At 32.7% G+C, this 14,886-nt stretch overlaps 1 protein-coding gene across 1 annotated transcript; it reads left to right on the top strand.

The window, feature by feature from the left end:
- The first annotated feature begins 10,300 nt into the window (after positions 1-10,300).
- On the top strand, positions 10,301-13,554 carry LOC112706942 (protein NRT1/ PTR FAMILY 4.3). Its single transcript, XM_025758477.3, has 4 exons — positions 10,301-10,661; positions 10,812-11,029; positions 11,200-11,637; positions 12,327-13,554. The coding sequence occupies exons 1-4, from the start codon at positions 10,532-10,534 to the stop codon at positions 13,296-13,298; spliced, it is 1,758 nt and encodes a 585-aa protein (XP_025614262.1). The 5' UTR covers positions 10,301-10,531; the 3' UTR covers positions 13,299-13,554.
- The last annotated feature ends 1,332 nt before the right edge of the window (positions 13,555-14,886 follow it).

Below are 14,886 nucleotides of genomic sequence, written 5' to 3'. Positions count from 1 at the left end.
AGGGATCAGTTAAGTATTGTTGAAGCCACAGCCGTGTCCCAGAAACAAGAAACAGTTGCTGAAAAAGACAAGGAAGAAGAAAACTATAGATGATGATGAGTGTATTAAGCTGTGATCAAATCAGTTGAGAAAGCATGTGCACTGCCGTGAAGACAATTCAGTTAGAATTAGTTACAAGCCTCAACTGCAAATTTAAGTCAGTCAGTTAGTTACTGGCTTCCAGAAGCTTCAGTTAGTTACCAATTCAGTTGTGTTATCCTCTAGCTATAAATAGCTAAAGCTTGCTTGTAATCAACACTTTTCTCATTCATTTTCTACTCTACTCAATAACAGAACTCTCTCTTCATTCTTCTCTCTAATTTCAGTTTCATCTCTTCTCTGCATTTCATCATGCTTCTCCACTAAGCTCAGTTCTGCTCTTCATATTCTGTGTGCCTAAGGCACTGATACCTTCACCTATCAAATCTTTCCTTCAATACTTGGAATATATAATTAATGCACTCAATCAATTATACCTCAATCAAATATTTGTCATCATCAAGGTTGTCATATATTCTCTTAACTTAACAATCTCTCCCTTACGATAAACATTCTGATTGAACAAAGGGAATAAGATAAAGATGACTTCTTTGATAAAGTAGCAAACTCCCCTGTTTATGTGCTCAAAATAACTATAGCAGCAAGAAAACATAGGTTCAATCTTCTCCCTTCTTTTGTCATCAAGGGATGAAAACAAAAAACATCTGCAATACTGCATTAGTCCCAAACATCTAAAAACATACAAGAAAAACAGTCATGCAACGACAAAACAAAAATAAAGAATTAAAACAGAAAAACTGCAGCTGCAACGGTGAGAATATATAAACATATACCAAGACATAATGTGTCAAAACTTCTCAATCAATATATAAAATCATAGCAAATATCATAAAGCTAAAGCATATATGTATCAAATCAAGCATAGATGAAAGCAAAGCATTAAAGCATGTTGAGAAAAAAAAAACAGAGCATAAGATAAGAGAACATAAAGCAATAAAGGATAGCAAAAAGTTCAAAAAGAATGTGCCCTATTCATCACACCTAGAAAAAATCTCGTCTCGACCTAAGAGGTAAAACTAAAAAACAACATTAGTTATATAAAACAGTATTAAATTCATATGGATCAATATAGGTCTTAGCTACAGAATATTGTAGTGCTAGGAGATGCTTCAAAATTTTGTCTCCTGCATAGTTCTTCTACAGAATTTTCTGGTTCATGTTGCCATGGTGCTATCTTTTCTTGAAAATTGGATGAATTTGATGTAACTCTTTCAGATATTCTCTAATCTCACCCATTTCAATAATTTTGCTTTTCATCATCAACTCCAAAAGTCATAAATCCTCCACCATACTTGTTTAGCTTGTGAAAAAAGTTGGCCATCTCATTATATGCCTTGAACATCCATTTATCAAAAATATCGTATCTCTCTTTTGCTTTTTTGATGTAAGGCAAACCTGTAATATCTTATATAAAATTTTTGGTATCCAAATCCTTTTGAATTCTTTTATGTTAAGTTTTTTTTGTTGTCCAAGAGCATTATAATCATGAATAATCTTATAAACTTTATCACTAATTTTCTTTTCAAAACTGACGTATTGAGGTGAAGAATGTCCAGCTTTGTTACAGTTGGAACAAATATTGCTTCTTGCTGAAATTTTCAATTAATAGGGAGGATTCTTGTGTTTGAAAGAGGTGACCCTTTGATTTTGATTAAAAATAGGTTTGGCCCTTTTGGTTTTAGAAGAGGAGGCTTTATAATCATTTTTCAAAATTGATTTTCTTTCCTCCACAAAACCAAGACTAAATTTTATAAAAAGATGCATTTGATTAGCAAAAAATTTGTCCAAATTTTTAGAATTTTGAGTAAACTTTGTTAAATTAATGTTTAAGTTCTTGATCTTCTCATCGAGTTTTTTATTTTTAGCAAGAACATCCCTTGATGCAGCAGCCGAATGCCTCAATTTTAAATCCTCAGTTTCAGTTTTCAAATATACATTTTCTTATTTTAAAACACAAAAGGATTTGGCTATGATCAATTGCTCTTTGAGGTGATTGTCTTCCCATTTGAAAGCTTATTTTCTTTCTTACATTTAGCATATTTATAAAAATATTTTTGGAAATTACAATTAGATTATCAATGATAATATGCAATTCATTGGGTGATAATTCAAAAAAATTTACCTCATTAAAATCATGTTAATCTGCCATGAGACGATGATAAGAAATAGATAGGGAGTTAGAGGTTTTATCACAATAGATAAGAATTATGTATGAGCTCAGGTTAGGAAGGGGTGGTAACTTGAAGGTGAAGTAAGCTTGAAATATGATGAATTATGTATGAGAAGTGCAGAGATATGATGTATATGTGATATTTATGGCTATAATGAATGATTATGAATGATAATGAGGTTTATGCACTTCTTTTATCTGAGATACGAGTTTTTCTGGGTAAAGAGCAATGGCTTGCCACCACCTGCTCTAGGTTGAGACTCGATACTCTATTGATCCTACGTCGCAAGGGTGACCGAGCACGTATAAATTCTCGGAAAGGTTCCCCAATGAGCAGAATTTATATATATGAGAAAAAACTATACATAGACTCTTGGGGATGCACGTCGAGGGACTGTCCAGGGTTTAGCAGCCGGACATATCGGGTTGGCTTGATAACCGACATATGAGACTCATCATCCATAGGACATGCATACATCATATGCATATGTTTGAATTGCTTGCTTGTGCATTAATTGGGAATGCCTATGTGAATTTAATATGCCTAATTGTTATGCTTGCTACCTGCATTACTTGTATTCTAGTTGTGTTTGTCATTGTGTGCTTGTTTGTCTGTGTGGTTCTACTGCAGTTGGAGGATTTGGAGGAAAGTGGATGACGGAGGGTTGGAATAGAGTTTGGTTAAGTTTAGGAACCTTAAAGAACCACCCTTGTTTTTGGTTTTTCGTTTTAAATCTTTAAGTTTTATAATCTGAGTGTCGGAGTTCTAGGATTGCCTCTGACTTTTCCAGGACCTTATATCTTATGTATGCAGCAACTTTACCATACTGAGAACCTCCTTCTCATTCCATACAAATATTTGTGTTTTTCAGATGCAGGTTGAGAGGCACCTCACTAGGCGTCTGGAGTTCTTGCAACGAAGTGGGTCTTTTGGGACATTATATTTTGTGTTGTTTAGATTTATGCTTATGTATAGAACTCTCTTATAGACTTGATTTACTTTTGCACCTCATGGAGGTTTATGGAGCACTAGGGTTTCTTTTGTGTATTTTGGGTTATGGATTTTATATGTATGTATGTATGTATGTATATATATCCTCCGGCTAGCCTTAGCTTCGCAGGTTTAGCTCGGCGGGCTTGAATATTTTGTACCTTGACCCTCTACTCTCCTTGTATATATATGTTTATGTACCTAAGCTTTCTTCGTACGTAAGTAAACGTCATTCCAGAGCGTTGCGCTTTTAATTTTACGATTTTGTTTTACCTATTCTTCAAAGCTCCTCGAATATTATATTCTTTCAATTATTATTATATATATATATATATATATATATATATATAATAAAGGTCGTAATACAACACCACCTCTATTTTACGACTTAAGCGTAAAGCTCTGTGTGATAGGGTGTTATAGAATGTGTTTGCACTCTTTAATGCTCTAATAGTTGGCATTGAAGAGAGAATCTTTTATTCTTTGTTCATCAATATCAAGTGCAATAACTATCCAATTTATGTGACATGATTCATGCTTATGATAGATTCCTTTTCCTTGAGTTCATCGTTGAAAAATTGACAACTATATAATGAAGGTCAATCTTTAAGATTGAATTTCCAATTATGAATTCATAGATTTTTTTTTGTATGTAGCCTTCTTGTTTTGGTAAGAATATATTATAATGATTGCTTATGCTTGCAGAAAATCAAAATCTGTCAAATCTTTCTTACAATACTCGGAATATATAATTAATGCATTCAATCAATTATACCTCAATTAAATATTTGTCATTATTAAAGTTGTCGGATATTCTCTGAATTCAACAAAAACTTTAATCAATTTTCTATTTTTCACTAAAAATATTAATCGCAATTTATTTCTTTTCAATCACTATAAGAAAAATGTTGAATACAATCGGATTTAGCGTCACAGAGTAGAGGCAGATTTACCATCGGATTTACCAGCGGTAACGACGTCGAATTCGTAAGGTTAAGTAATTACTAGCAAATTTTCGTTCCCGATGGTAAATTCGCAGGTAATATTTGGAGGGAAAATAAAATAAATTGGTGCATCCTTTACTGTTAGATTTACCATCGGAAAAATCCAACGGTAGACCAATTAGTGAATCGCTGCATTTTGGTGACTCGCAATGGTTTACCGTTGAAAAAATTCGACGGTAAATCCGACAGTAAAAGAGCATAAATTCAAATTGCGAACACTCTTCCCTCTCATTTGAGATTCACTCCTCTCACTCAACCACCATGTCCTCCCCTCCACCCAACATCACTATCTGCCGCCATCGACACCACCACTATCACAGCCCCCTCTCCATCACCGTTAACCCACCCACCTCTTACACCCCTCCCTTCTTCTTTTTCTCCTTCTTCTCTCTTTGCCACTTCATCGTTCACCTTCTCCCTTCTCAGAACCGTCGTGTCGCACCACAAACCTACCACGCCGCTGCCCAGCTTCACCTCTCTCCCTCATCACGTCTCTGCTCGACTTTGCTTCTTACTCACCTGTCACCGCGCCTCTCTCCGCCTCTCCTCCATCTTTGTGGGTGGTTATTACTACTCATCCCTCGTCGTCTGTGCCTCCATAGTTGTGCTACCTGCACGCTGCCATGCGTCATCCACCTTTTGGAATCGATTCTGCCTCTGCAACAACAGGTAACTATTTTAATTTTTTTCAGCTATTCTAATATTTTATATGCTATGGTAATTTTAAGTAGTTGATTCATTGATGTTATTGTTGTTAATTTTATTGTTGATTGGTTTATGATATTGATTAGAATATAACGGTGGTTAAAATATTGAATTGGTTTATGAATTTGTTTATGAATATGAATATGTAATGGTTTTGCTGATTATGAATATGCCGAAGTTTTGTTGATTGTTGAATTGGTTTTATATGAATTCATACTGTAAAGAAAATAATTGACATTATTCTAATCATCCAATGAATTTTTTTATTTTAAAAATGTGACATTTTAGGAAGAAGAAATATTATTTTGAGTATATGTGTTGTGTACATTATTGAGCTTCTTGTTGATTATTTTCTTATTTTTAACTCGCAAATGTGTTGAAATCATCTTAGGCATACTAGTTGAGTTAAATTTGAACTTTGAAAAGTGTTTCGATTATTGAATTGAATTGCTGAATATTGTTGCTAAAGTTGTTTGAAATTATCTGAATTATGTTGATTCACTATGTTACGGCTGGTTTTGCTCTTTGCAGATATGACCATGGGTAGAGGTGTTGCGAATTAGCCTGCTGGTCGTGGTTGTGGTAGAGGGAGGGTAAACCTTTGGGAATTCTGGATCATCTCCCTCTACTCCGACTACCCCGACAGGTTGTGGGTTTAGCGGACCAGCTGTTCATCATGGTCACTAACCCTAACTACGTCCTTTGACCACAGCGACGACGTCGTGTCCAACCGCTCAGTAGCCCACTGCCATAGCAACATCGCCTCTAGCGACAGAAGCTGCGACCCCAGAGTCCTCTCACGGAAGTGAGACAGCTGATGCCCCTCCACCACATCCCATTGTAAGGGTGACGATTTGGCCTGATGGCGACACGGGGTAAGTATCATTTTAAGTCATCTTATTTCCTAAAAGTGTGTCATATTTTCTGATTATTGAATTGCTGAAAGTATCTGATTATTGATTCTAGTTTAATGGATTTAGTGATGTAGGTTTGAATGGCTGAAAGTATGTCATGTTTTCTGATTATTGAATTACTGAAAATTTCTAATATTGATTCTAGTTTAGTGGATCTAGGGCTGTAGGTTTGAATGGCTAAAAGTGTTTTATGTTTTCTGATTATGAATTGCTGAAAGTGTCTAGTTATTGATTCTAATTTAGTGGATTTAAGGCTGTAGGTTTGAATGGCTAAAAGTGTTTCATGTTTCCTGATTATTGAATTATTGAAATTGTCTGATTATTGATTCTAATTTAGTGGATTTAGGGCTGTAGGTTTGAGTGGTTGAAAGTATTTTATGTTTCCTGATTATTGAATTGCTAAAGTGTCTGATTGTTGATTCTAGTTTAGTGACTCTGACCTAGAAATAAAGAAGGTTATGTTAGTTCACTGGGAGACCGATGAGGGGTTCAGATATCGGCATCTCACCAACAGAGCTAACAGGGCATCGGTCAGGTCATTCAAGTATACCGGCGGTTCAGTAGCCTTCATAAAGATTAAGGCCAGGCTGATATGTAGTCTCTTTAATTTTATTATTGACTTAATTAGTTATATTCTTTTATATATCATTACTAAGCATCCTAATCATATGTTTCAATGCAACATGTGTAGTCGAAGTCGTTGGATCATGAGGTGATATTGGTAGAGACGTTCAAGTACACTCACATGTTGAAGTAGAACAAATTGAGATTTGCTTATCAGCGGTCTCAGGATCATTATGTGAGTAAACATACATCTGATCTTCTGATATAAAATTAGAGATTAATTGTATAGTTGTCGTACTAATCACAATAACAAGTGTTACACAGGAGTACTACATGCAGAGACTAGAAGCCACGACTCAGCAATCTCAGCAAAGTGGAGAGGACGCTGCTGATGACTTTGCTGCTTCAGTTGCTGATCCCGATGTGGTTTGGCACAAGACCTCCTCAGTGCCGTACAAGAACTACATATACGGGTTGTGGTTGTTCTTCGCCAACAGCCTCCGCATCTCCACATTGAGACCATCATTCGCCTTTGCCACCAGTCAAGTCGTCGAGCTCGAGGAAGGCGTGGATTTGAAGCTGCAGGTGCACGAGCTCACCCGTAGCCTTCACCAGCAGGCTCAGGAGCTAAATGATTATCGCGAAAGATATCAAGAGATCCTCACACATACACGTGACGACCACGGATGACCTCAGGCTAGAGTGGATGGAGCAGCTAGAGCGACTTCAGCGGATAGAGGCTCAGATGGAGGTGTACCAGGCTCAGATGAGCGCTCTTGGCATCATACCTGCGACTAGCACTCAGACATTACTGCCTTCTGCGCCGCTTCATTAGGGCCACGGAAATGACGACAACGACAATGATGATGAGGACTACCTGTATCTTTAGTGATTAGTGTTTCGTTTTATTGTCTCATTGTACTTATTTGATTTACTTGACTTTTAATTTATTTGAACATTTGATCATTTATTTTAAATAATAGGTTTCTATTATTTATAAATTGACCATTAATTGTGTAAAAATAAATTTAAATAAAAAATAAAAATTGACCATTTATTTCACAATTTTTTTAAAAAATTGATATTACTGTCAGATTTACCAAGGAAATAATCTGAGAGTAATAATGCAAGAACAAAAAATTGTGGCACCAATATTATCGTCGGAAAAATTCGTCAGTAAACAAATAGTATTTCAAGCAAGTAATCCGTCGCAAAATTCAACGATAATTATTGTTGGACGAAAAAATTTCAACAGTAAATTAAATATTTACCCGCAAGATTTATATCGTCTAATTTCTTCCGATAAAAAAATTCAACGATAACTTAATTACCGTCGAATTATATTTATTTTTCCTATGATAAATTTAATAGTATTCACTATTTTTGTTTTAGTGAATAATAAAACTATCATGTGTGTTTGAGACAGTTATATGGAGTTAAGTACAATAAATTCATATATATATATATATATAAAGAAAGAGAAAAAATTATTTTAATATAATTATATTACGGTAATTATATGATAATTATAATATTTTAAAAAATATTATTAAAATTAAAGTAATATTTTTTAAAAAGTATTATTTAAAAGAAGTATTATTTAAATATAAAAATATATAATTTTAATTTTAATAATATTTACATAATCATAGCTACATGATTTTATATATATATATATATATATATATATATATATATATATATATATATATATATATATGATAATTATAATATTTTAAAAAATATTATTAAAATTAAAGTAATATTTTTTAAAAAGTATTATTTAAAAGAAGTATTATTTAAATATAAAAATATATAATTTTAATTTTAATAATATTTACATAATCATCGTAGCTACATGATTATATATATATATATATATATATATATATATATATATATATATATATATATATATATATATATATATATGAAAAGTATGTCGTGTGCTGCTTTTTCCCATGAAACAAAAAGGACAAAGAGACATGGGATTTTAAAAGGGAATAGATTGGCCAATGAATTCGAAAAACATGAGCATATCATTCTGTTGTTAAAATAATTTACACCGACAACCTTTTGTTTTGGTCTCTCTGTCTTTGTTGTATCACATCAAACTATTAATTACTACTTCGCAATTAGTACATGAAAGTTCAAAGGAAAATGTCTCTATATATGTATATACTTATAATAAAGCAGAAATTAAGGATGGTAGACATGCAAAATCAGAAACAAAACTGAAAGTAAAATAACAAAATAAGTATGTTTTGTGTTAGACATGGAACTACTAATTATTTCCTCTACGGCTCTACCATGCACCAAAGTGCAATTCATCCAACATCTTATTATGCCTCCTCTCTTGTGATTATAGCATGCAGGCTTGACTCTTTGCGTAATCTTTGGCTCTTCTTTTGCAAGAATAAAAACCAAACCAAACCAAACATTGAGCATAAAAAATATATGGATTATTGAATAAATCTTTTCACAACAGATTATATATAGCTAATAATGTCGTCGCTGTTATAGAAGAATACTAGTAATGTATATTATCAACCATTGTATTGACAGCAGAATTAAATTTTAAATTTCAGATTTCTCTATCGCATATATTTTAAGTACTTCGTTATGTATTATTATATATACTTATAATATAATATAATAAGAAGAGTTTAATTCACTCATTTTTTATATTTTTGGTGTATATTAAGAATATCAAACTAAAAATGATCTTTTATGCATCAAGTACTACTGAGTGAGTAATTATTAAAAATTATAACTCATTCTCCTAATATTTAGAGTACAAATTTAAAAATTATTTTTGGAAACATCAAAATAATAAAATTAAACTTTTTATTTAGAAATTAAGAAGATAATTAAAAAATAGATTAAGACTCCTAATATTTTTTATTAAAATTTTAGTTTTTTGTTTTAATATAAAATTTGAACTCATAAAGAGAGAGAGAGAGCGAGAGAGAGAGAATGTTTGATTTTTCTACAAAAGTAATTAATTATTTGATGAATTTTAATTATATTAATAACAGTTTTCATCAATTTTGTAGTTTGATATTCTTAACTAAAAACAGCAAAATCCATAAATGAAAAATGAAATTAAACTCTATTTTGACCATATCATAATATAATAAGGGAAATAAATGAGTAATTTATTTATAGATGGTTGGTGGTGTTGTAGAGAAAGATATAGATCAAAGATGCAAAAGTATGTAGGTGAATCGAATTTGTCCCAGAGAATAAATATATCAAAAAATTATTATTAGAAATTTAAAAATATTATTTATATATTACAATTAATTAGCATATATTTATATATAAATACATACAATTTAATTTATATTTTAATATATATTTTAATTTAATAATTAATTTTATTGTACACCTAATATATCTTTATAAATTATTAGAAAAAAATAAATGTGTATATTAATTAAGGTAATTATTTAAAATATTTTTATATATTTAATTAAATAATATATTATTTAATAGGATAATAGATAATTGTGAATATGTAACTTATTATTTTACACAAAATATTAAACAATTTAATATATTTAAATATTATTATTTTAAATTATTATTTGACTAATAATAATTTATATTATTTTTATAAGTCTTTATATAAAAAATATATATAATTTATATTTGTATTTATATTTATATTTGTTAAAATGTATATACATCAGTCAGTATAATTTGCACATCTCTATATAATATTTATGCTGATTAAATAAAAAAAAAGGAGAAGAGAGAAGTAGAGTGGAGACAAGAGAGTGGAGCCCACCCACCCGTGAACCGTGTGGATGGATGGATGATGTATGTGAGTGGAGGGTGTGGGACACGTGCGAATACAAGCAAAGCAAGGGGAGTCCCCCCTCCCTCCTTTTCGCTCAGATTCTTTCTTTCTTTCTTTCTTTCTTTCAGTTACAGCGTCATCGTCAACGTTTGTGAGTAAGTGGACTAATAGTAAGTCTCTAACAACAATTATTCCCTTCCATCTATAAATTCAAGAAGCAACGCAATACACGCTGTGCTTCACCTCTCTAATCAAATCCTAATCCCAATCCCAATCCCAATGGAGCAGCGAAGCAAAAACAGCCGCCTAGAAGAAGAAGGACAACACACCACCACGTCCCTTGACTGGAGAGGAAGGCCCTCCAATCCTTCTAAGCATGGCGGATTCAGACCTGCTGCTTTCGTTCTTGGTATTCTCCCTTCCTTGCTTCCAGATCTAGTTTTCAGTTAGCAGTTATATATATCATGTCACACCTACCTACTAGCTATAATAATAATAATTAATTTGCCTAATTAATTATATTAGTTCATTCTTTGTGCTGGTTTTGTATATATTTAAGGGATGCAAGCATTTGAAATCATGGCAATAGCAGCAGTGGGAAACAACCTGATAACATATGTAATGAATGAGATGCACTTCTCACTGTCCAAGTCTGCCAACGTGGTAACAAACTTCGTTGGGACTATCTTTATCCTCGCCCTCTTCGGTGGCTACCTTTCAGACTCTTATCTCGGCTGCTTCTGGACCATCCTCATCTTTGCCTTTGTCGAACTTTCTGTAAGCTACTCAATTATCTCTCTATTTTTTGTCTTTACAAAACCAACAGCAATACATACATACAGCTGGCATGAGAAATATAATTTTGTTAGTTTTCTTTTTTCTGTCGTACTGGCTGGCCTAGAAAGGTTAAGGTTACAAATTAAAATTGAGTATTGGGCATTATGCAGGGTTTCATATTACTGTCAGTGCAAGCTCATGTTCCGCAGTTGAAGCCACCGGCATGCAATATAATGAGCGGGGAAGAGTGCGTAGAAGCAAAGGGGTTTCAGGCGATGATATTCTTTGTGGCAATATACCTTGTGGCGTTAGGGAGCGGGTGTGTGAAGCCAAACATGATTGCTCATGGAGCAGACCAATTCGATCAGGACAACCCAAAGCAGTTGAAGAAGCTCTCTTCCTATTTCAACGCTGCTTATTTTGCCTTCTCCGTCGGACAACTTGTTGCCTTGACCCTTCTTGTTTGGCTCCAAACTCACTCCGGAATGGACGTCGGCTTCGGCGTCTCCGCTGCTGTCATGGCTATGGCTTTGATAAGCTTCCTTTCTGGCACTCTCTATTACAGGAACAAACCCCCTCAAGGCAGCATCCTCACTCCTATCGCTCAAGTATATTTTATTTCTCCTTTCTCCACCTCAAATCTTCATACTTTTACAAGAACAGAAATATTAAGCCACATGAATACTTTCTCTTAATTTTTTGTCCTATATTTAAATTAAGATAAATGTTATAAAGTTATTAAAATTTATTATTTTTTATTATCAATATCTGAAACTATATATTAAAGTATGTTGTTAAATTTTTAAATTAAAAAAAAGTTATGATGATTTTTTAATATTTTTTAAATTAATATTAACTAATTTTTTATACTAAAATGTTAAGATAACATCTTTGAGAAGAAATGTTAAAAAGTTATCAGAAATTTATTATTTTTGACTATCAATTAATTATTAATGTTTAACTGTCAATCTTTAAAAGTATGAGATAAAATATATGATTAGATTATTAGACTAAAAAAATTAGATTAAAGGAATTGAGTTAATAGTCTCGAACTAGACTAAAAGTGCGTATAGTTTGTATTTTTATTTTTTATTTTTATTTTTAATATTTTTTATTTTTGAATTTTGTGAAATAAAAAATAAAAAAAATAAAAACAAAAAACAAAATTTTGTTGTTTTACTATTTTTACTTTTTTTTTTATAAAATCTAAAAAACAGAAAATATTTAAATAAAAATAAAAAATAAAAACGTAAATCAAAATAATCTAATTTCCATTATTATATATCTTTTGTATCAGGTTTTTGTAGCAGCATTTTTTAAAAGAAAGCAGTTATCTCCATCTAATCCACAAATGGTTGATGGAAGCCGAAATGAGAGTCTTCACCTTACCCATAAGTTCAGGTTCTTGGACAAGGCATGCATTAGAGTGGAATCGTGGGAGGAGGAAAGCGCATGGAGATTGTGCAGTGTTGAGCAAGTAGCGCAAGTGAAGACGCTGCTATCAGTTATTCCCATATTTGCATGCACCATTGTTTTCAACACAATCTTAGCACAGCTTCAGACATTCTCAGTCCAGCAAGGAAGCGCCATGGACACTCATCTCACCAGAAACTTCCGCATCCCACCCGCCTCGCTTCAGTCCATCCCTTACATCATCCTCATCCTCGCCGTCCCTCTCTACGACACCTTTTTCGTCCCCTTCGCCCGACGAATCACCGGCCACGAGTCCGGAATCTCCCCTCTCCGCCGGATAGGCCTCGGTCTCTTCCTCGCTACCTTCTCCATGGTTTCTGCTGCTCTCATGGAGAAAAAGAGAAGAGACGCTGCCGTCATCCACAGCAAAACCCTGTCCATCTTCTGGATCACTCCCCAGTTCTTGATCTTCGGCCTCTCGGAGATGTTCACCGCCGTTGGCCTCATTGAGTTCTTCTACAAGCAGCCACTGAAGGGGATGCAAGCATTCTTGACCGCCATAACGTATTGCTCCTACTCCTTCGGCTTCTACTTGAGCTCTGTCTTGGTCTCTTTGATCAACAAGATCACTACAGGGTCCTCCGGCGGCGGGTGGTTACACCATAACAACCTCAACCAAGACAGGCTGGACCTCTTCTACTGGTTGCTGGCTTCACTCAGTTTGCTCAACTTCCTCAACTATCTGTTTTGGTCAAGATGGTACTCTTCTCCATCCCCTTCATCCTCATCTCATCATGATGCCAAGGACAACACCTCCTCTAATAAGTATTCTGCAAATCACAATAATATTCCTTAGTATATATGCCATATATTAGCTATACAGAACTGTAGGGAAAAAAAATATCATATATCTAATTAAGGAGGCTGGAACCTTAGTTACTCCATAAGTAGTTCAATATATGTAATATTATTCTCATCTAGTTACTCTCTAATTTGAAGTCCATTGGAGAGGTGTACGTACATCTTATTAGTTCTCTGTATTTGAAAATTTTTCATGTACTTGATCTTCTTGATCGAATGTAAAAGTTAATTTAATTATATATTTTTCGGAATGCTAGGCTTGTAAGACTTACGTTACACTCCTGGACAAAGTATTGTCCATGTGATATTGACTTGGATCTAAAATTAAAAAATCGATAATTTGTTTTTTGAAAATCGTACTCTATATTATGTAACGTTTTTATGTATTTTTTTTCCGTAAGCATTCATTATGAATTAAAATTTATTACATCATTTATAATATAAAATTTTTTTGCAATATCATCATTCATCATATCTTAAGTCAACAAATGAATTTAAAAAAGGTTATATACAAATAATTAACTAATAAATTAGTTACTGTATATTTATATGTAAAATATATATAAACTTTTATGTATTTTATAACATAGGATAGTTGTTAAGATTATTTACACCAAATTTTTAAACAAAAATTGGTTTATAATTAAATTCGAAGAGAACATTTTTTTTAGAAAATTTTTACTTTGAATCCTATAGTGTTTAAAGTTAGTCTCAAAATTTTACTAATAGGATCAACCAGTTAAACAAAGAAAAGTTTTTCAATTTCTTTTAAAATGTATCCTATATCAATTAAAAGACAAGCGGGTAAATGATAATGACATAATCATTTAAGTGAGGAAGAGGAGGCTAGTGCATATGAAACCTAACATATAATTTCTAAGTAATATCACTATGCATGCGTAGTTAATTTGTTACATCACCAAAGAAATTGCAAACTAATCCATTATATTAATGTTTTGAAGAATACAAGTTTAGAACTCAGAAGAAATTAAATTTTGATAGGAAGGATTACACATGAGAATCCGTGGGAGTTTGTTCCTACTTACTAGCCTGGTGTTGTTTGGAACAATGATGTACGTTTATGTAAAGAGACATGTCTCCAACATGTTTTTACCGCTGAAGAGAGCCCCCCCTCTCCTTCTCTTTAAAGAGTTTATGAAATTGGCATCCTCCTATGTCCTAGGACAATAGGTATATCATAATGTTGCCCAAAAGATTAACACACAGAGGCCACGGCCCCCACTTCCTCACAACAAAAGTTGCTTGTCATACCACTCACACCATTTTCTTCTTCAAACTTATCATTATTTGCTCCACTCACTTCTCCTCTTCCTGTGCTTCTCTCTTTCCTTTCTTTATCATTTATTTTAGAGTATATACGAAATCAATAGTATTAGAAAAGGGGATGCTCACATAAAGACGGATAATTTTTTTTAAGATATTTTTTAATTATTAAAGTTTAACATATATAATCACTTAAATTATGTTATTTTTGTTAAAATTAAGTCAGATAAATTAATTTGACCAAAAAATAGTGAATCAAATGTTGAATCCATCAAAATTAATATTTTTTTATAAAAAAG

This window comes from Arachis hypogaea, chromosome 1 (genome assembly GCF_003086295.3).
Source record: "Arachis hypogaea cultivar Tifrunner chromosome 1, arahy.Tifrunner.gnm2.J5K5, whole genome shotgun sequence".
Taxonomy (NCBI): domain Eukaryota; kingdom Viridiplantae; phylum Streptophyta; class Magnoliopsida; order Fabales; family Fabaceae; genus Arachis; species Arachis hypogaea.
Note: the sequence above shows the minus strand (reverse complement) of the source record. Positions and strands in the feature narration are given on the sequence as shown.

Excerpts from the sequence above, each read along its gene's own strand:
- LOC112706942 (XM_025758477.3), top strand. The coding sequence starts at position 10,532 with ATGGAGCAGCGAAGCAAAAACAGCCGCCTAGAAGAAGAAGGACAACAC. Across the intron at positions 11,030-11,199 it reads TTGCCTTTGTCGAACTTTCT|GGTTTCATATTACTGTCAGT; the intron begins GTAAGCTACTCA and ends GGCATTATGCAG. Across the intron at positions 11,638-12,326 it reads TCCTCACTCCTATCGCTCAA|GTTTTTGTAGCAGCATTTTT; the intron begins GTATATTTTATT and ends CTTTTGTATCAG.